At 44.2% G+C, this 23,091-nt stretch overlaps 1 protein-coding gene across 1 annotated transcript in view; it reads left to right on the top strand.

Annotated features, from left to right (window-relative positions):
• Window positions 1-23,091, top strand: part of phc3 (polyhomeotic homolog 3 (Drosophila)) — a 177,129-nt gene that overhangs the window by 127,633 nt on the left and 26,405 nt on the right. Inside the window, exons 13-14 of the mRNA XM_063045305.1 lie at window positions 14,909-15,077; window positions 19,871-19,985. Of these exons, the coding sequence (XP_062901375.1) occupies window positions 14,909-15,077; window positions 19,871-19,985 (284 nt within the window). The remainder of the gene's footprint in view (window positions 1-14,908; window positions 15,078-19,870; window positions 19,986-23,091) is intronic.

Below are 23,091 nucleotides of genomic sequence, written 5' to 3'. Positions count from 1 at the left end.
TAATACATTTCCCAACACTGTATTCCATCTGCCACTTTTTTGCCCATTTTTCCAATTTGTCTAAGTTTTGCTGCAATCGCATTGTTTCCCCAGCACTATCTAGCCTTCCAACTATCTTCGTACCATCCACAAACTTGCCACAAAGCCATCAATTCCATAATCCAAATCATTGACAAACAATGTGAAAAGTAGCGGTCTCAACACTGATCCCTGAGCAACACCACTAGTCACTGGCAGACAACCAGGAAAGGCCCCTTTTATTTCCACTCGCTGCCTCCTGCCTGTCAGACATTCCTCTATTCATGCCAGTATCTTTCCTGTAACATTTTATCCTGTTAAGCAGTCTCATGTCTACTCCTTATCAAATACCTTCAGAAAATCTTAGTAAATTACATCACTACCTCCCTTTGTCCACCCTGCTTGTTACTTCCTTGAAGAACTCCAACAGATTTGTCAGACAAGATTTCCCTTTAAAGAAACCATGCTGACTTTGACTTATTTTATCATTAGTCTCCAAATACCCCAAAGCCTCATTGTTAAGAATAGACTCCAACACTTTCCAACCACTGAGGTTAGGCTAACTGGCCTATAAATTCCTTTCTTTTGTCTTCCTCCTTTCATAAAGAGTGGAGTGACATTTGCAATATTCTAATCCTCCAGGACCATGCCAGAATCAAGGGGTTCTTGAAAGATCATGACTAATGCATCCGTTATCTCTTCAGCAACCTCTCTCAGGACTCTAGGATGTAGTCCATCTGGTCTAGGTGACTTATCCACCTCAAGACCTTTCAGTTTCCCTGGCACTTTTTCCATTGTAATAGCAATGGCACCCACTCCTGCTCCCTGACACTCACGGAGCTCTGGCCCACTGCTACTGTCTTCCATAGTGAAGACAGATGCAAAGTATGGAATAGATAGAGTGGATAGCCAGCGCCGCTTCTCCAGGGCACCACTGCTCAATACAAGAGGACATGGCTTTAAGTTAAGGGGTAGGAAGTTCAAGGGGGATATTAGAGGAAGGTTTTTTACTCAGAGAGTGGTTGGTGTGTGGAATGCACTGCCTGATTCAGTGGTGGAGGCAGATACACTAGCGAAATTTAAGAGACTACTAGACAGGTATATGGAGGAATTTAAGGTGGGGGTTATATGGGAGGCAGGGTTTAAGGGTCGAAGGGCCTGTACTGTGCTGTACTGTTCTATGTTCTAAAGTACCCATTAAGTTCATCTGCTATTTCTTAGTCCCCATTAATACCTCACTAGCATCATTTTCCAGTGGTACAATATAAACTCTCATCTCCACTGTACTCTTTATATAACTTAAAAAATGTTTGGTATCCCTCTTTATATTATTGCCCTCATATTTCATCTTTCCCCTTATAGCTTTCTTAGTTGCCCTTCGTTGGATTTTAAAAGCTTCTCATTCTTCCAACTTCCAATCACTTTTGCTACGTAACATGTCCTTTCCTTGACTTTTATGCAGTCCTTAATTACCATTGTCAGCCACGGTTGCCTACTCTTGCCATTTGAGAACTTCTTCTGTGGGACATATCTCAATAGGTTTCAATAAGTACATTTAATGTCAGAGAGAAATGTATACAATATACATCCTGAAATTCTTTTTCTTTGCAAATATCCACAAAAACAGAGGAGTGCCCCAAAGAATAGACGACAGTTAAATGTTAGAACCCCAAAGCCCCTCAGCTCCCCCTCCCATGCACAAGCAGCAGCAAAGTGACGACCGCCCTCTCCCACCAGCAAAAAAGCATCTGCACCCTCCACCGAGCATTCAACTGTACAGCAAAGCATCAATAAAGACACGGACTTGCAGTACCCCAAAGGCTACCTGGTAATTCAACATAGCACAGGCTCTCCCTCCCTAATAAGGGAAAAAGATGTGTCCCCATTTCACAGCGAGAGGGGAAACATAACAAAACAACTCACTAATTTATGGTGTTAAAAGTCTGTTGAGTCACTTTTTCCAAGCTCTGTGGCCAAAGATCTCGGGTTTCTGGGCACACAGCCAGCAGCCAGCTCGCTGCTTTCGATTTTCCGTGTACTCCCACAACACACCAGGCAGTGGCACCGACCTCGAATCTGCCTGCCTCCAGAGCCACGAAAATCTGGCACCCTGAAGGCACGCTGGTCTTCCAGGCTGCGTCCGAAAAACAGCCGGTTGTGAGGGCCAGAGAGCAGATCCCATTTCCACGAAGAGCCGCAGTCAGTGTGTAACTCCAGCTCAGGATCTTCAACAGAACCCTGAAAAGGAAAAATAGGGATATTAAAGATAGAGATAGAGCTGCTTCCAAAGATGCAAGCAGAGGAGTTGCTGTTAGGCACCATTGTCCTAAGCTCTGCCCTCCATTCTATCCTCTGCCTTAGCTTGGCTTGGAATAGATCTACTTTGATCTTTGACAGTGTAGACTGAAAGATAAAGAGTTCATTGTGCAATCAGAGTCAAAGTTCGAAGTAAATTTCTTGTCAAAGTTGGTGTATAGAAACATAGAAAACCTACAATACAATACAGGCCCTTCGGCCCACAATACTGTGCCAAACATGTACTTACTTTAGAAATTACCTAGGGTTACCCATAGCCCTCTATTTTTCTAGCTCCACGTACCTGTCCAGGAGTCTCTTAAAAGACCCTACTGTATCCGCCTCCATCACAGTCACCGGCAGCCCTTTCCACACAGTCACCGGCAGCCCTTTCCACACACTCACCACTCTCTGCGTAAAGAACTTACCCCTGACATCTCCTCTGTACCTACTCCCAAGCACCTTAAAACTGTATCCTCTCGTGTTAGCCATTTCAGCCCTGGGATAAAGCCTCTGACTATTCACAAATCAATGCTTCTGATCATCTTATACACCTCTATCAGGTCACCTCTCATCCTCTGTCACTCCAAAGAGGAAAGGCCAAGTTCACTCAACCTATTTGAATGAATAACGCATGCTCCCCTATCCAGGCAACATCCTTGTAAATCTCCTCTGCAGCTTTGAGTGTCCTATGGACAGGGACCTCAAGATCCCTCTGATCCTCCACACTGCCAAGAGTCTTAGCATTAATACTATCTTCTGCAATCATATTTGACCTACCAAAATGAACCACTTCACACTTATCTGGGTTGAACTCCATCTGCCACTTCTCAGCCCAATTTAGCATTCTATCGATGTCCCGCTGTAACCTCTGACAGCCCTCCACACTATCCACAACATCTCTAACCTTTGTGTGATCAGCAAATTTACTAACCCATCCCTCCACTTCCTCATCCAGGTAATTTATAAAAATCACGAAGAGAAGGCGTACCAGAACAGATACCTGAGGCACACCACAGGTCACTAACCTCCAGACAGAATATGACCTGTCTACAACCACTCTTTGCCTTCTGTGGGCAAGCCAATGCAAGGTCCCCTTGGATCCCATGCCTGCTTACTTTCTCAATAAGCCTTGCATGGGGTACCTTATCAAATGCCTTGCTGAAATCTATATACACTGCATCTATTGCTGTCCCTTTATCAATGTGTTTAGTCACATCCTCACAAATTACAATCTGGCTCGTAAGACACGCCCTTTTTCTGGCAAAGCCATGCTGACTATTCCTAATCATATTATGCCTCTCTCAATGTTCATAAATCCTGCCTCTCAGGATCTTCTCCATCAACTTACCAACCACTGAGTTAAGACTCAATGGTCTATAATTTCCTGGGCTATCTCTACTCCCTTTCTTGAATAAGGGAACAACATCTGTAACCCTCCAGTCCTCCGGAACCTCTCCTGTTCTCATTGATGATGCAAAGATCATTACCAGAGGCTCAGCAATCTCCTCCCCTCACCTCCCACGGTAGCCTGAGATACATCTCAACTTACCAATTTGATGCTTTCCGAAAGCTCCAGCACATCCTCTTTCTTAATGTCTTTATGCTTAAGCTTTTCAGTTCATTGTAAGTCATCCCTACAATCGCCAAGTCCTTCTCTGTAGTGAATACTGAAGCAAAGTATTCATTAAGTATCTCTACTATCTCTTCCGGTTCCGTAAACACTTTTCCACTGTCACACTTGATTGGTCCTATTCTTGTCTTCTTGTTCTTCACATACTTGTAGAATGCCCTGGATTTTCCTAATCCTGCTTGCCAAGGGGTTCTCATGGCCCCTTCTGGCTCTCCTAATTTTATTCTTTCTTTCCAATAATTTTATGAATTTATATATAAGAATATAGAGTACAGGAAAAAAAAATATATGTCAATACATTAAACTAAATCGCATATAAAGGCTCCTTATCCTATATTCGTACAAATCAATTAGTTCGTACCACTACCAAGACTGAAGCTGATTAATAGAGAAAAAAGAAAAAAGATTGTTAGTCATCATCTGTGCTTTAACAGCAAATCAAAGGTTTTGAAAATAATTCAGAAAAGGTCCCACAATGTTTGAAAGTCTTGATTAGATTCAAAGATTGACATCAAATCTTCTCTAAATTTAAATATGATATCACATCATGTAACTATTGGGCGTGAATAGGAGGGGCCACATCTTTCCATTTAAGCAAAAGCGTCCTTCTGGCCATAAGAAACATAAAAGCCAAAATGTGCAAATCAGGTGGCTCCAAAATAATATCCTTTCCTCCAACAATACCATATAAAGCAGTCAAAGGATTAGGCTTGAAATTTACTTTGAAAAGTATCAAGAAAGTTTGAAATACTTCTTTCCAATATTTTCCAAGACTCGGACATGTCCAAAACATATGAATGAGTGAAGCTTCTCCATTATTACATTTATCACAATACGGAGATATATCTAAATAAAAATGAGACAACTTATCCTTGGTCATATTGGCCCTATGGACCACTTTAAATTGAAGGAGAGAGTGGCGGGCACATAACGATGAAGTGTTGATCAATTTAAAAATTTGATTCCAAGTTGCCTCAGAAATTGAAGTCTGTAAATCTTGTTCCCAAATATTTTTAATTTTATCTAAAGGAACACTTCTCATTCCCAGCAGCATATTATAAGTATTAGATATAGATCCATTATAAAAAGGTTTCAGATTAAAGATTATGTTTAGTAGATTCTTATTAGGACTTTTAGGAAATGTACTTATCTGTGATCGTAAAAAATCTCTTATTTATAGATATCGAAAAAATGAGTTTTGGATAAACTATATTTAGTCGACAATTGTTCAAATGAAAAAGACTTCCCTCTACAAACAAGTCCTGAAAGCACTTAATACCTAATCTATCCCATTATTTAAAAGCCACATTGATCAAAGAGGGTTTGAAAAAATAATTAGAAAAAATGGGACTCAAAAGAGAAAATCTCAATAAGCCAAAATATTTTCGGAATTGTATCCAAATCCTCATAGTGTGTTTAACTACCAGATTATCAGTTAACTTACTCAAAGACAAAGGAAGTGAGGATCCAAGAAGAGAAATAATAGAGAATTTATTAACAGAATTAGCTTCTGTAAAACCCACTTCGGGCAATCTGCCCGATTTATATAATATCACCATAATGTAAGATTTCTTATATTAACTGCCCAATAATAAAATCTAAAGTTTGGTAAGGCTAATCCTCCATTCTTTTTATCTTTCCGAAGATGAATTTTATTTAATCTAGAACGCTTATTCTTCCGATAAGACGATATTATAGAGTCAAGAGAATCAAAAAAGGATTTAGGAATGAAGACCGGCAGTGCCTGAAAAAGATATATAAATTTTGGTAATATATTCATTTTGATAGAGTTAATCCAACCAATTAGCGATAACAAAAGACAGCCTATTTAATAGTATTCTTTTTATATGATTCAATAGAGTAAGAAAATTTTCTTTGCATAGACACTTCTAATTTTTAGTGATCGTTACACCTAAATAGGTAAATTGGTTTCTTACAATTTTAAAAGGAAGGTTAGAATTTGCTGGTATCAAATTGTTCAAAGGGAAAAGTTCACTTTTATGTAGGTTTAATTTATAACCTAAAATCTGACTAAAACAGGAGAGTAAAGAGAGCACATGGGGTAATGAAGTCTCAACATTAGAAATAATAGCAGCAAATTACCAGCATACAATGAGACTTTATGAATAGTGTCTCTCCTTAAAATACCGGTGATATCATTAAATTCTCGAAAAGCAATGGCTAAAGGTTCTAAGGCCAGATCAAAAAGCAAAGAGCTCAGTGGACAACCTTGTCTAGTGCCACATTGAAGCTTAAATGGTTTGGAGTTATGAAAATTAGTGATAACCCTAGCAGAAGTAATTTAATCCATTGAATGAAAACAGGTCCAAAATTAAATTTTTCTAAAGTTTTAAATAAATAATTCCATTCAACTCTGTCGAAAGCTTTCTCAGCATCTAGGGATATCACACATTCCGATACCTTGTTGGAAGGAGAATAAATAACAGTTAATAACTGGCTAATTTCATTCTTAAGCTTCTTCCTGCTAGCCTTATAATTTTCTAAATCTCTATCATTACCTAGTTTTTTGAACCTCTCTAAGCTTTTCTTTTCTTCTTGACCAGATTTTCAACAGCCTTTGTACACCATGGTTCTTGTACCCTACAATCCTTTCCCTGTCTTATCGGAACATACCTATGCAGAACACCACGCAAATATCTCCTGAACATTTGCCACATTTCTGTCATACATTTTCTTGAGAACATCTGTTCCCAATTTATGCCTCGGCAAGTTCCTGCCTGATAGCTTCATATTTCCCCTTACTCCAATTAAATGCTTTCTTAACTTGTCTGTTGCTATCCCTCTCCAATGCTATGGTAAAGAAGATAGAATTGTGATCGTTATCTCTGAAATGCTGTCCCACTGAGAGACCTGACACCTGTCACCATATACCAGCCTGAGATTCATTGTCTTGTACGCATTTACAGTGGATACAAAAAAGCAAATAGAATCAATGAGAACTACATACAAACAAAAATGAGCAAACAGCCAATATGCAAAACCATGCAAATACAATAAGTAGATAGATAGGCAGGTAGGTTGGTTGACAGGTAGATAGAAAATATTAGGAACTTGAGCAGTAGTGTGCTTGTATGTGGGTCCATAGGATGTGGAACCTGTTTAGAATTGAGGTGAGTGAAGTTATCCACACTGGTCAGCAGCCTGATAGTTGAGAGGTAATAACTGTTCCTGAACTCTTTCTTTGATCTCGTGCATCAGGGTACAGCAGTGACTGCTCCTGCAACAGGAAGGGGCTAAAGCTCCTATACTTCCTTCACATAAGGTTCCTGTACCTCCTTCACCCTAGGCCCCTGTACCTCCTTCACCCTAGGCCCCTGTACCTCCTTCACCCTAAGCCCCTGTGCCTCCTACATCCAAGGCCCCTGTATCTCCTTTACCCTCAGTCCCTGTGCCTTCTTCACCCTAGGCCACTGTGCTGTGCCTCCTCATCCAAGGTCCCTGTACCTCCTTCACCCTAGGCCCCTGTACCTCCTTCACCCTAAGCCCCTGTGCCTCCTACATCCAAGGCCCCTGTATCTCCTTTACCCTCAGTCCCTGTGCCTTCTTCACCCTAGGCCACTGTGCTGTGCCTCCTCATCCAAGGTCCCTGTACCTCCTCCACCCTAGGCACCTGCGCCTCCATCACCCTAGGCCCCTATGACCCTGTACCTCCTTCACCTAAGGCTGATGTACCTCCTCCACCCTAGGCACCTGCGCCTCCTTCACCCTAGGCCCCCGTGCCTCCTTCACCCTAGGCCCCTGTGCCTCTTTCACCCTAGGCCACTGTGCCTTCATCACCCTAGGCCACTGTGCCTTCATCACCCTAGGCCCCTATGCCTCCTTCACCCTAGGCCCCTGTACCTCCTTCACCTCAGTCTCCTTTACCACCTTCACCTCAGGCTCCTTTTCAAACTGTTGGTCTCATCAATACTGACGGAGGATGTTCTTGAAATTCCGAGACAAATGTGAGTATCGGCGTGGACCGTAGTTTATTTTGGTCTCTTTCAGTTTTTCTGTGTTTTCTTTCTTGTTGCCGATTGGCAGGTGGGTGATATGTTACTTTTTTGCGTGAGGGAGTGGGTAGGTGTTTGATGTTATTGTCACTTTTTTTTTGCTGGGAGCAGCTTGGGATTAAGGGTTTGATGTTTTAGCTGAGTATCCGGGTCAGCGATCTGAAGTTTTTGTGCAAGGCAGAGGTTGGGGGGATCTGGGGTTTATGAGTTTTTCTTTTTCTTTTTTTGTGCAGGAGGGGACCTTAAGGACTTCCATGGTTTTTCTGTATTTTATGGCTATCTGGAGAAGATGAATTTCAGAGTTGTATTCTGTGTACATACTTTGATAATAAAGTGAAGCTTTGAATCTAAGGCATCTTTACCTTTTTCAGTCTTACTATCACTGACAAATATCATGAAGTTTGTCATTTTGTGGCAGCAGGACAGTGCAATGCATAAAAAATTGCTATAGGTTTTGATAAATAAACAAACTAACAAATAAATAAATAGTGATAAAAAGGAATAGCAAGGTAATGTTCATGGGTTCATGGACCATTTAGAAATCTGATGGTGGAGAGGAAGAAGCTGTACCTGAAGCATTGATCGTGGGTCTTCAGGCTCCTGTACCTCCTTCCTGATGCTAGTAATGAGAAGACGGTATATCACAGATGGTTGGCATCATTTAAGATGGATGCTGCTTTCTTGAGGCACTGTCTCTTGAAGATGCCCTTGATGGTGGGGAGGCTTGTGCCCAAATGGAGTTGGCTGAGTTTACAACCTTTGGCAGACTCTTATGATCATGTGTATTGGAACCTATTTATATTGGAGCCAATTATAACAGTGGGATAGAAGCTTCCCTTGAGCCTGCTGGTACATACTTTCAAACTTTGTATCTTCTGCTCAATGGGAGAGGTTGAAGAGAGAATTTCTGAGGTAGGAGAGGTCTTTGATCACGCAATCAATCTACTGTAGGTATTTGCTCAAAATGCTGGAGGAACTCAGCAGGTCAGGGAACATCAATGGAAAGGAGTAAACAGTTGACATTTCAGGCTGAAACTCTTCATCAGGACTGAAAAGGAAGGGGACGGAGCCAGATCAAGACGGTGGGGGAGGGGAGGAAGATGTACAAGGTGGCAGGTGATAGGTAAAACGGACAGAGTGGGAAGCAGTGAAGTAAAGAGCTAGGAAGTGGATTGGTGAAAGAGATAAAGGGCTGGAGAAGGGGAATCTGATAGGACCATGGAAGAAAGGGAAGGGAGGTGGGAGCACTGGAGGGAGGTAATGAGTGGGTAAGAAGCGAAGGTGTGAGAGGGAAACAGGAATGAGGAATGGTGAAGGAGAGGAGGGTGGGCAATTACCAGAAGTTCAAGAAATCAATGTTCATGTCATCAGGTTGGAGGCTACCCAAATGGAATATAAGGTGAGGCCGGTCTGAGAGTGGCCTCATTGTGGCAGTAGAGGAGGCCATGGATTAATATGTCAGAATGGGAATCAGAAGTAGGATTGAAATGGGTGGCTACCAGGAGATTTCACTTGGTGAAGCAGTCTCCCAATCTAAGTCAGGTCTCACTGATATACAGGAGGCGACGTCAGGAGCACCAGATAGTATAGGTAACCCCAACAGATTCGCAGGTGAAGTGTTGCTTCACCTGGAAGGACTGTTTGGGGCCCTGAATGGTAGTGAGGGAGGAGGTGTAGGGGCAGACAGTTGTTTCACTTACAAGGATAAGTACCAGGAGGGAGATCACTGGGAAGGGACAAGTGGACAAGGGAGTTGTAGAGGGAGCAATCCCTGCGGATGGTGGAAAGTAGGGGAAAGGGAAAGACGTGCTTGGTGGAGGGATCCCGTTGGAGATGGCAGAAGTTACGGAGAATTATGTGCTGGACATGAAGGCTTTTGGGGTGGTAGATGAGGACAAAAGGAACCCTATCCCTGGTGTGGTGACAGGAAGATAGGATGAGGGCAGATGTGTGCAAAATGGAAAAAGTGCGGGTGAAGCCTGCATTGATGTTGGAGGAAGGGAAGCCCCTTGCTTTGAAGAAATAGGACATTACAGTAGTTCTGGAATGAAGATCCTCATCCTTAGAGCACATGCGGTGGAAACTGAGGGGAATGGCGTTTTTACAAATGACAGGGTGGGGAAAGGTATGGTCCAGATAGCTGTGAGGGTCAGTGGGTTTATAGAAGTTATCAGTAGATAGACTGTCTCTGGAGATTGAGACAGATCGAGAAAGGGCAGAGAGGTGTCAAGAACAGACCAAGTAAATTTGAGGGCAGTGTGGAAGTTGGAGGCAAAGTTGATGACAAGCTCAGCATGGGTGCAGGAAGCAGCACCAATACAATCATCGATGTAGCTTCGGAAGAGCTGGGAAGCGATGCTGGTGTAGGCTTGGAGTATAGACTGTTCCACATAGCCAACAAAAAGGCAGGCATAATTTGAAGGAAGTGGAAGGAGCCAAGTGGAAAAATGTTGAGGATGAGAAGTAGTTCCGCCAGACGGAGGAGAGTGGTGGAGGGGAACTGTTTGGTTCTGTTGTCCAGAAAGAAGCAAAGAGCTTTAAGGCCCTCCTGATGGGGGATAGAAATGTATAGGGACTGGACATCCACAGTGATAATGAGATGATTTGAGCCCGGTAACTTAAAAGTCATTGAAAAAATCAAGAGTTTGTGAAGATGTAGGTAGAAACAGACTGAACCAAGGGGATAAAACAGAGTCAAGATATGCAGACACAAGTTCAGTGGGACAGGAGAAGGCAGAAACAATGGATCTACTTGGACAGTCAGGTTTGTGGATCTTGGGTAGTAGAAAAAAACGGAGTTGCAGGGTAGCGAAACTATGAGGTTGGTGGCGGTGGATGGGAGACCCCCAAAGTTGATGAGGTCGGTGATGGTGTGGGAAACAAGGGCCTAGTGTTCCTTAAGTGGGGTCCTATTCAAAGGTAAGTAAGAGGAGGTCTCTGAGAGTTGCTGTCTGACCTCAGCAAGGTAGAGGTCAGTCTGCCAGACTACTACAGCACTCCTCTTAACTGAGGGTTTGATGGTGAGGTTGACATTAGTGCAGAGAGAGTGGAGAGCAGCGCGTTTAGGGGGAGTGAAATTTAACTTGGAGAGAGGAATATGAAAGTTGAGACGGTTGATGTCATGTCGGCAGTTAGCAATAAAAAGATGAAGAGCAGGCAGAAGTCCAGAGTAGTTTGTCCAAGAAGAGGAGAAGGGCTGAAGATGGGAGAAGGGGTCATCAATGTGGGCTGGAGAGTCCTTGTGAAAGAAGTAGGCACAGAGACGGAGATGACAGAGGGAGAGTGGGCGTAATGGTGGGTGCGGAACTCACTGACGTTGATCGCAAGGGGACAAAGGTGTGGCCCTTACTGAGGACAGAACTGTTCTCCAGCATTTTATGATTTTCTTAGATGCTTCCTGGTCTGCTGTGTTCTCCAGCATTTTGCGTGTGTTGGTTTGAATTTCCAGCATCTGCAGATTTTCTCATGCTTGTCCATGGAAAGGAATTGATGTTTCAGTCTGAGACCCTTCATCAGCACTAGAAAGAAAGGGGGAAGAAACCAGAATAAAAAGATGGGGGAGGAGGAGTACAAGTTGGCAGGTGATAGGTGAAGCCAGGTAAGGGGGGAAACATAGAAAACCTACAGCACAATGCAGGCCCTTCGGCCCACAAAGTTGTGCCAAACATGACCCTACCTTAGAAATTACCAGGCTTACCTATAGCCCTCTATTTTCCTAAGCTCCATGTACCTATCCAAAGGTCTCTTAAAAGACCCTATCATATCCGCCTCCACCACCATTGCCAGCAGCCTATTCTACGCACTCACCACTCTCAGAGTAAAAAAATTTACCCTTGACATCTCCTCTGTACCTACTTCTAAGCACCTTAAACCTGTGCCCTCTTGTGGCAGCCATTTCAGCCCAGGGAAGAAGCCTCTGACTATCCACACGATCAATGCACCTCATCATCTTATACACCTTTATCACGTCACCTCTCATCCTCCGTTGCTCCAAGGAGAAAAGGCCGAGTTCACTCAACCTATTCTCATAAGGCATGCTCCCCAATCCCAGCAATATCCTTGTAAATCTTCTCTGCACCCTTTCTATGGCTTCCACATCCTTCCTGTAATGAGGCAACCAGAACTGAGCACAGTACTCCAAGTGGGGTCTGACCAGGGTCCTATATAGCTGCAACATTACCTCTCGGCTCCTAAATTGAATTCCACAATTGATGAAGGCCAAGACACCTTCTTAACCACAGAGTCAACCTGCGCGGCTGCTTTGAGCGTCCTATGGACTCAGACCCAAGATCCTCTGATCCTCCACACTGTCAGGAGTCTTACCATTAATACTATATTCTGCCATCATATTTGACCTACCAAAATGAACCACTTCACACTTATCTGGGTTGAACTCCATCTGCCGCTTCTCAGCCCAGTTTTGCATTCTATCAATGTCCTGCTGTAACCCCTGAAAGCCCTCCACACTATCCACAACACCTCCAACCTTTGTGTCATCAGCAAACTTACTAACCCATCCCTCCACTTCCTCATCCAGGTCATTTATAAAAATCACGAAAAGTACGGGTCCCAGAACAGATCTCTGAGGCACTCCACTGGTGACCAACCTCAATGCAGAATATGACCCGTCTACAACCACTCTTTGTCTTCTGTGGGCAAGCGAGTTCTGGATCCACAAAGCAATGTCCTCTTGGATCCCATGCTTCCTTAATTTCTCAATAAGCCTTGCATGGGATACCTTATCAATGCCTTGCTGAAATCCATATACACTATATTTACTGCTCTTCCTTCAACAATGTGTTTCATCACATCCTCAAAAAATTCAATCAGGCTCGTAAGGCACGACCTGCCCTTGACAAAGCCATGCTGACTATTCCTAATCATATTTTACCTTTCCAAATGTTCATAAATCCTGCCTCTCAGGATCTTCTCCATCAATTTACCAACCACTGAGGTAAGACTCATTGGTCTATAATTTCCTCGGCTATCTCTACGCCCTTTCTTGAATAAAGGAACAACATCCACAACCCTCCAGTCCTCCGGATCCTCTCCCGTCCCCATTGATGATGCAAAGATCATTGCCAGAGGCTCAGCAATCTCCTCCCTCGCCTCCCACAGTAGCCTGGGGTACATCTCATCCGGTCCCGGCGACTTATCCAACTTGATGCTTTCCAAAAGCTCCAGCACATCCTCTTCCTTAATATCTACATGCTCAAGCTTTTCAGTCTGCTGCAAGTTATCACTACAATCACCAAGATCCTTTTCCATAGTGAATACTGATGTAAAGTATTCATTAAGTACCTCTGCTATTTCCTCTGGTTCCATACATACTTTCCCACTGTCACACTTGATAGGTCCTATTCTTTCACGTCTTATCCTCTTGCTCTTCATATACTTGTAGAATGCCTTGGGGTTTTCTTTAATCCTGCCCTCCAAGGTCTTCTCATGGCCCCTTCTGGCTCTCCTAATTTCCTTCTTAAGCTCCTTCCTATGGGTGAAGTTAGGTGAATTTATTCTGATATTGGAGGTATTCAGGAGGCCAAGTAGCATCTGTGGTGGGGAGAAGAAATAATTAACTAATTATTTTTATTTAATCTATTTATTTAGAGGTACAATTTATTTAGAGATACAGTGAGCAGTAGGCCCTTCCGGTCCTTCGAACCATGCCATCCCAGCAACCCCATAACCATGATTAACTTTACCCTAATCACAGAACAAGTTGCGATGACCACTTAATGTACCCAGTACGTCTTTGGTCCTGGACCATCCAGGGAAGACCCACGCGTTCCACGGGGAGAACGTACAGAGACTCTTTTCAGAAAGGTACTGGAATTGAACTCTGATTTCTGGAACAATGCAAGCTGTAATAGCATCGTGCTCACCACTGTGCTACCATGGCGCACAAAATCCAGTGGTACCTGTTACGTACCCCGTAACTGGGTTGCCAAACCAGCAGAAAAGGATCACTCAGTTGGAGTCTGGAGTACTAGAACTAAGAAAGTTTTATTAAGGAAACAAGCAACACAGTAATCGAAAGGATAATAAATGCAACAGTTCAACAATGATAACCACACATGTGCACAGAATTAAGATAACAGCATCAATCAAGCTCTATCGTTGTCTAGGGGTAAATGACCAATTTCAAAATGACTCAAAGTTCAGTCCAGTTTAGTAGTTCAGTTCGCAGTAATCGTTGCCATGGCGGTGGACAACGTGGGGGAAGAGAGAGATAGAATAGGAACAACTCATCATTCAGAACGGCTTCACTCACAGACCAGCAAGATGGCTCACAGACCAGCGAGATGGCTCACAAACAGCTTTTGGGCGGGTCCTTGGTGATGTCACCTGAGGTCACCGACTGTGACCCCTCCTCCAGATGCGGTCGATCCTCTGCAGTGAACCCGGCACCCAGGCAAGGGCGGACACACACCGGGTTCCCGCTGATCGTACCTTTCCACCCTGTGCGTTGTCCGGTACTTCTCACCACTCGTGAGAGGCGCACCGCTTCCAGGGTCTCGTTACCTCGGGTGGCGTGTGTGTCTGTCTTAGCGAACCTGTCCCTTTTTATCCCCCTGCTGGGGTATCGCCTGTCCATCACTTCAAACAGTTCAGGGTTCAAAGGGGGGAGCCGCTCCAGACAGCTCTTCCTCCCACATCCCTTCATTACACATCTCCAGACGCTGCTCCATTGTTCCTTATCTCTCCTTCCCCTGAGGGCAGGTGGCAGACCAACTGCTGATGCCACTGATGCTAGCCCAGGCCAGCAAACATCTTAATTTTATGTGTATTCTCGTAACATACCTCAGTCTGATGATATCCTGTGTTCAAGAGGTTACAGATCAGTGGAGGCGGGTCTCGTGCATTAGCGCTTTCCATGTACAGTCAATGGGCTTGTTTGAGACTCATTGCAATGATGTTGATAACATGATGATGGCTCTCCCTCTCACAGGTGAGCCGTTCTTCACTGCTGACCGATCAGCCCGTCAAACAGAAGGTGCCATGTGAGGATCCAGCCACGCCCCCTGCCCCTGTGCAGCCGGTTGGCGAGCTCCAGAGTAGCGGTAGAAAATCGCTGGAAGAGTCCCTCGACAGCGATGTGGATGACCTCACTGGCGAAGGTTTGTAAATCTTGGGGAGTGGAGGGAGAAAAGATGCAAATGGGCCAGAGTTTTCTCTGGTCCTTTTAACTTTGTTTAATTACATTAAAAGCTGACAAGGGTATGGCTCTGGGACTTAATACCCTAGAGCCTAGGAGAATGAAGGAAGATTTGATAGAAATGTACAAAATTATGAAGGATGTAGATAGGGTAAATGCAAACAGGCCTTTCCCACTGAGGTTGAGTGAGAGTATACTAGAAGTCATGGGTAAAGGGTGAAAGGTAAAATGTTTAAGGGGAACTTCTTCATTCAGAGGGTGTTGCAAGTGTGGAAGAGCCGTTAGTGGAAGTGGTGGATACAGGTTCAATTTCAACATCTGAGAGAAATTTGGATAAGTACATGGATGGGAGGGTTATGGAGGGCTGTGGTCCAGGTGTAGGTTGGTGGGACTAGGCAGATTAATAGTTTGGTACAAACTATTTTGGCTGGAGGACCTGTTTCTCTGCCGCAGCGTTCAATGACTATGAATGACTTTGCGTTATACAGAAGGGCCATTTTATCCATTCTGCAGCTTTTTCCAATCCTCCGCAGAGGTCCCTCCACAAGATTCAGATTCAGATTTGTTTATCACATCAAAGCCTTCCTCATTCATCTAAACTCCAGTAAGTACAGGCCCAGAGTCTTCAAACACTCCTCATGTGTTACCCTTTCATTGCTGGGATCATTCTCATGAACCTCCTGTGGACACTCTCCAGTGGACATCCTGTAAGACCATAAGACATAGGAGCAGAATTAGGCCATTCAGCCCAATGAGCCTGCTCTGTCATTCCATCATGACTGACCCAGATCCCTCTCAAACACATACACCTGACGTCTCACCATATCCTTTGATGCCCTGACCAATCAGGAAACTATCAACTTCAGCCTTAAATATACCCATGGATTTGGCCTCTACCGCAGTCTGTGGCAGATTCACTACTCTCTGGCTAAAAAAATTCCTCCTTTACTCTGTTTTAAAAGGTCGCCGCTCAATTTTGAGGCTGTGCCCTCTAGTTCTGGATGTCCCCACCACAGGAAACATCCTGTCCACATCCTCCCCATCTAATCATTTCAACATTTGGTAGGTTTCAATGAGGTCGCTCCGCATTCTTCTAAATTCCAGTGAGTAGAGGCCCAAAGCTGCCAAATGCTGCTCATACGTTAACTCCTTCATTCTCAGAATCATCCTTGTGAACCTCCTCTGGACTCTCTCCAATGACAACATATCCTTTCTGAGATATGGGGCCCAAACTGTTGACGATGCTCGAAATGTAGCCTGACCAGTATCTTATAAAGCCTCAGTATTATCTCCTTGTTTTCACATTCAATTCCCCTTGAAATAAATGCCAACATTGCATGTGCCTTCTTTACCACAACTCAACCCATAAATTAACCTTCTGGGAGTCTTACACAAGCGCTCCTGTCACTTTGCACCTCTGATGTTTGAATTTTCTCCTCATTTAGATAATGCTATGCACTATTGTTCCTTTTACCAAAATGCACTATCATACGTTTCCCAACACTGCATTCCATCTGCCACTTTTTTGCCCATCCTTCCGATTTGTCTTAAGTCCTGCTGCAATCACATTGCTTCCTCAGCACTACCTACCCCTCCACTTATCTTCATATCATCTGCAAATTTTGCCGCAAAACCATCAACTCCATTATCCAAATCACTGACAAACAATGTGAAAAGTGTGGTCCCAATACTGACCCCTGAGGAACACCACTAGTCATTGGCAGCCGATCAGAAAAATCGCCCCTTTATTCCCACTCGCTGCCTCCTACCTATCAGCCATTCCTCTATCCTTGCCAGTATCTTTTTTGTAACATCATAGAATTTTATCTTGTTAAGCAGTCTCATGTGTACAACTTATCAAATGTCTTCTGAAAATCCAAGTAAATGACATCCACTGCCTCTCCTTTGTCTGCCCTGCTTGTTTCTTTTTCAAAGAACTCTTAACAGATTTGTCAAGCAAGATTTTCTTTTAGAGACTTTGACTTATTTTATCATTAGTCTCCAAGTACCCTGAAACCTCATCCTTAATAATAGACTGGGAAGTCACTTTGTTAGAAAAGAGGCCCAAAACTTCTCAGAATATTCCAAGTACATCAAAGCATACATTGAAATGTGTTGTTTGCGTTAACATCCTATATACCTAAGGATGTGTTGGAGGCTGCCCACAAGTATCTTCAGTCTCCACCCCCACATCCCATCAATATTTTCATCTTTTCATTTTTTCATCCTGTGACCTCCCAGTAAATGAGCCAATAAACAACACGCATTTGAGCCTGTCCTCTGCTGTTGTCTATCTGGAGTTTGCATGTTCTCTTTGTGACCACTTGGGTTTCCTCCGGCTGGTCCAGTTTCCATTAAGATCCCAAAGACTTGCTGTCAGGTTAAGTTTATTATTGGATGCATATTTAGCCTTCAGCTCTGCTCTCTCTACATCCATGTCTGTGTGGTTAGGCACAGCTCAGATGCCATCTATAAATTCGCCGATGACTCATCAGTTGCCAGCAGAATTTCAGATGGTGATGAGGAGGCGTACCGGAGTGAGATTGACTGGCTGGTTGAGTGGTGTCACTACAACAACCTTGCACCCAACATCAGTAAGACCAAGGAGTTGATTGTGAACTTCAGGAAGAGGAAGTCGATGGAACACACACCAGTCCTCATGGAGTGATCAGCAGTGGATAGGCTGAGCAGCTTCAAGTTCCTGGGTGTCAACGTCTCCGAAGGTCTATCCTGGGCGCAACATTTTGATGCAGTAACAAACAAAGGATAAAAGTTCACGTGTGTGTCAGTGATAATAAACCTGAATCTGATTGTCATGTGTTCTGTGATACAGGGAAAAGCTTTTTGTCTGCATGCCACTCAGATATATCATTCCATACATAAATCATCAAGATTGTAAAGAGAATACAGATCAGAGTGTTACAGTTAAAGGGAAGGTGTAGTGCAGTAGACAAGTGAAGTGCAAGGGCCACAATGAGGTAGGTCAGTTGCCCTGAGCAGGGGTTCCCAACCATCTTTAATCCATTGAGCCCTACCATTAACCAAGGGGGCTGTGGACCCCAGTTTGGGAACCCCTGGTCCAGAGTGTTCAGGGGAGCATTAGAGAGTTACTGAAGGTGGAGAGGAGGAGCAAGAGTGGTAGGGTAGGGATGGAGTGCAGATGGAGGATTAGTATCAGCAGTAACGATCAGTTGGACAAACTCAGTGGGTCAAGCAGCATCTGTGGGGAGGGGAAGGAATTGTCAGCGTTTCAAAGTTTTCATTTATTTAGAGATAGGGCACAGAACAGGCCCTTCCAGCCTTTCGAGAGGCCACCCAGAATCTCCTGTCTAATCATGGGAAAATTTGCAATGGCCAATTAACCTACCAATCGGTACATCTCTGGACCCTGGGAGAAAATTGGAGCACCCAGAGGAAACCCATGCGGATGTGGGGAGAGTTAAAGTAAATTTATTATCAAGGTGCATATGAGATTAATTCTCAAGATTCAAGATTCATTTATTATCAAAGAATTATACAACCTTGAGATTTGTTGCTCACAAGTAGCCACAAAGCAAGAAAAGAAAGAATGAAAATAAAAATAAAAATAAAGGACCAAACCTCAATGTGCAAGAGAAAGAATTTTTTTAAGTCATACAAACAATTGAAGCGAACAACAGCAGCATTCCAGTGAAGTCAAGTGAAGCTTACTGTCACTTAACTAAATGCATGTATATAACGTATATAACCATGTAATGGATATAGAAACAGGACAGTGTTTCTCTGAACCAAAGTGTAAAGCACAGTAGTTCACATAACACATGATAACTTATGAACATAACTTCTGAACCAAAATTGAGTTCTCCGATCTACTGAAACTGGAGAGGGTGCAAAGGAGATCATGAAAATGATTGCAGGATTAAATGGCTTGTCAAATGAAGAGCGTTTAATGACTCTGGGTCTGTTTCACTAGATTCAGAAGAAAGAGGAGTGAACTAATTGAAACCTATCGAATGGTGGGTCTCCCCCTCCCCCTCCCACTTTCAAATCTCTTACTAACTCTTCCTTCAGTTAGTCCTGACGAAGGGTCTCGGCCTGAAACGTCGACTGCACCTCTTCCTAGAGATGCTGCCTGGCTTGCTGTGTTCACCAGCAACTTTGATGTGTGTTGGGTGAATGGTGAAAGGTCTTGGATAGAGTGGATGTGGAGAGGATGCTTCCTATGGTGGGGATGGCTAAGACCAGAGGACGCAGCCTCAAAATAGAGGTGGTGTCCTTTTAGAACAGAGATGAGAAGGAATTTCTTTAGCCAGAAGTTGGTGAGTATGTGGGATTCGTAGCCACAGGCAGCTCGGGGCATTGGAGTTTGGAGTTCTCTATGGGTGTCCTCTGTAAGCCAGTGCTCCCTGTGCTCCAGTTTCCCCCCTCAGTCCAAAGACAGTTAGAAGGTTAATTTGCCGTTGTAAAATATCCTGTGATTAGGTTAAATTGGGGTTAATTGGGGATTGCTGGGCTCAAAGGGCCTTTTCTGCACGACTTCTCTAAAATAAATTGAAAGAAATCGGACCTCCCTCTCAGCAGCATGGTGCTGTAAATTTCTCTGTTCTATTTGTTCCAAAAGGCCAAGAACCACAGTTGAAGATGGTGCACAATGCAGAAATTCACCCACGCCAGCAATCGGGTGATCACAGTAGTTCATGCTCAATAGAACATGCCCCAACCTGCAACCGTGAGTCACATCACAGAATGATGGTGTTTTTGTTATTGAAATTTCAGAGGGGATGGAGGGCGGCGACCCACATATGCTAAAGTGCGAATTCTGTGGTAAAATGGATTATGCGCACAAGTTCAGAAGATCAAAGCGATTCTGCTCCATGTCCTGTGCCAAAAGGTACGAGTTTAGTGGTTGTGTATTCAGTGCTGCTCTGTGCTGGTTAAAGTTAATATTTAAGCAAATGAGTAACTGTTTTGATAAATTTCCTGGACATTTGCTAAATCAGATACAGTAAGCATTTGATAATTGGCTACACACACAAAATGGAAGAACTCAGCAGGTCAGGCAGCATCTATGGAAAAGAGTTTTCCAGTGGACGTTTCAGGCCGAGACACTTCTTCAGAACTGAGACGGAAATGGGGAGATGCCTGAATAAAAAGGTGGGGAGGAAAGGAGGCTAGCTAGAAAGTGATAGGTGAAGCCAGTGGGTGGAAAATGTCAAGGCTGGAGAGGAAAGACTCTGAAAGGAGAGGAGAGGAGCGCAGACCATTGAAGGAAGGGAAGTAGGAAGGCCCCCGGGGGAGGTGATGGGCAGGTGAGAAGAAGTGAAAGGTCAGAGTGGGGGGCAGTGGGAATTGGTTTACTGGAAGGAGAAATCCATATTCATGCCATCAGGTTGGAGGGTACCCAAGGTGTTGCTACTCCACCCTGAGATAGGTCTCATCTTGGCACGAGGAGTCCATGGATCAAAACGTCAGAACGGGAATGGGAATGGGAATTAAAATGTTTGGCCACCAGGTAACATGACGACCAGCTATTTGATTGTTCTGTCTTTAGGGATTAATTTAGAACAAAATGAATAGAAATAAATGCAATGATCAAAGTACATTTATGTCACCATATACAACCTTGAGATTCATTTTCTGGTGAGCATTCACAAGGAATACAATAGAATCAATGAAAAAGCTCACACAAACAACGAAGAGGAAACTATTACACGAGGAAATCTGCAGATGCTGGAAATTCAAGCAACACACAGAAAATGCTACAAAATGCTGGTGAACGCAGCAGGCCAGGCAGCATCTATAGGAAGAAGTACAGTCGATGTTTCGGGCCGAGACCCTTCGTCAGGACAACTGAAAGAAGAGATTTGAAAGTGGGAGGGACAGGGGGAGATCCGAAATGATAGGAGAAGACAGGAGGGGAAGGGATGGCGCTAAGAACTGGAAAGTTGATTTGCAAAAGGGATACAAGGCTGGAGAAGGGAGGGATCATGGGACAGGAGGCCTCGGGGGATAGAAAGGGGGAGGGGAGCACCAGAGGAAGATATAGTGAGAGAGACAGAGGGAGAAAAAAGAGAGAGAAAGAGAAGGGGGGTGGGGAGAGAGAGAGAGAACAATAAATAAATAAATAAATAAATAAATAAGGGATGGGGTAAGGAGGGGAGGGGCATTAACGGAAGTTAGAGAAGTCAGTGTTCATGCCATCAGGTTGGAGGCTACCCAGACGAAATATCAGGTATTGTTCCTCCAACCTGAGTGTGGCTTCATCTTGACAATAGAGGAGATCATGGATGGATATATCAGAATGGGAATGGGATGTGGAAATAAAATGTATGGCCACTGGGAGATCCTGCTTTCTCTAGCAGACAGAGCGTAGAGGTTCAGCGAAACAGTCTCCCAGTCTGCGTCGGGTCTTGCCAATATATAGAAGGCTGCACCGGGAGCACCGGATGCAGTATATCACACCAGCCGACTCACAGGTGAAGTGTCGCCTCACCTGGAAGGTCTGTCTGGGGCCCTGAATGGTGGTGAGGGAGGAAATGTGAGGGTAGGTGCAGCACTTGTTCCACTTACAAGGATAAGAGCCGGGAGGGAGATCGCTGGGGAGGGATGAGGGGAACGAATGGACAAGGGAGTCGTGTAGGGAGCGATCCCTGTGGAAAGCAGAAAGGGGGGGGGAGAGAAAGATGTGCTTGGGGGTGAGATCCCGTTGGAGGTGGCGGATGTTACGGAGAATAATATGTTGGACCTGGAGGCTGGTGGGGTGGTAGGTGAGGACAAGGGGAACCTTATCCCTAGTGGGGTGGCGGGCGGATGGAGTGAGAGCAGATGTGTGTGAAATGGGAGAGATGCGTTTGAGAGCAGAGTTGATGGTCCCATTTTTCTTTAAAAAAGGAAGATTCTCATTTCTGCATACCTTGACACTGGTTTATCCCCCCTTGTCCAATCCCTTCCCAGCTGTGTTCGTAACACTTCTCACGCTCTGAATTTTTTCAATGATTTTAAGTTCCCTGGCCCCCACCACTTTATTTTCACCATGGATGTCCAGTCCCTATATACCTCCATCTCCCACCAGGAAGGTTTCAAAGTTCTCTGCTTCTTTTTGGATTCCAGACCTAACCAGTTCCCTTCTACCACCACTCTCCTCCGTCTAGCGGAATTATTCCTTACCCTTAATAATTTCTCCTTTGGCTCCTCCCACTTCCTCCAAACTAAAGGTGTAGCCATGGGCACCCATATGGGTCCCAGCTATGCCTGCCTTTTTGTTGGCTTTGTGGAACAGTCCATGTTCCAAGCCTATTCTGGTATCTGTCCCTCACTTTTTCTTTGCTACATCGACAACTGCATTGGCGCTGCTTCCTGCACACATGCAGAACTCGTTGACTTTATTAACTTTGCCTCCAACTTTCACCTTGCCCTCAAATTTACCTGGTCCATTTCTGACACCTCCCTCCCCTTCCTTGATCTTTCTGTCTTTGTCTCTGGAGACAACTTATCTACTGATGTCTACTATAAGCCTACGGACTCTCACAGCTACCTGGACTATTCCTCTTCCCACCCTGTTTCTTGCAAAAATGCCATCCCCTTCTCGCAATTCCTCCATCTCCGCCGCATCTGCTCTCAGGATGAGGCTTTTCATTTCAGGATGAAGGAGTTGTCTTCCTTCTTTAAAGAAAGGAGCTTCCCTTCCTTGACCATCAACTCTGCTCTCAAATGCATTCCTCCCATTTCAGGCATATCTGCACTCTCCCCATCCTCCCACTACCCCACTAGGGATGCGGTTCCCCTTGTCCTCACCTACCACCCCACCAGCCTCTGGGTCCAACATATAATTCTACGTAACTTCCGCCACCTCCAACAGGATCCCACCACCAAACAGGCAGTGACTAGTGGGGTACTGCAGGGCTCAGTTCTGGGACCGCAGCTATTTACAATATACATTAATGATTTAGATGAAGGGATTAAAAGTAACATTAGCATATTTGCAGATGACACAAAGT

Source organism: Mobula hypostoma, chromosome 4 (assembly GCF_963921235.1).
Source record: "Mobula hypostoma chromosome 4, sMobHyp1.1, whole genome shotgun sequence".
Classification (NCBI taxonomy): domain Eukaryota; kingdom Metazoa; phylum Chordata; class Chondrichthyes; order Myliobatiformes; family Myliobatidae; genus Mobula; species Mobula hypostoma.
Note: the sequence above shows the minus strand (reverse complement) of the source record. Positions and strands in the feature narration are given on the sequence as shown.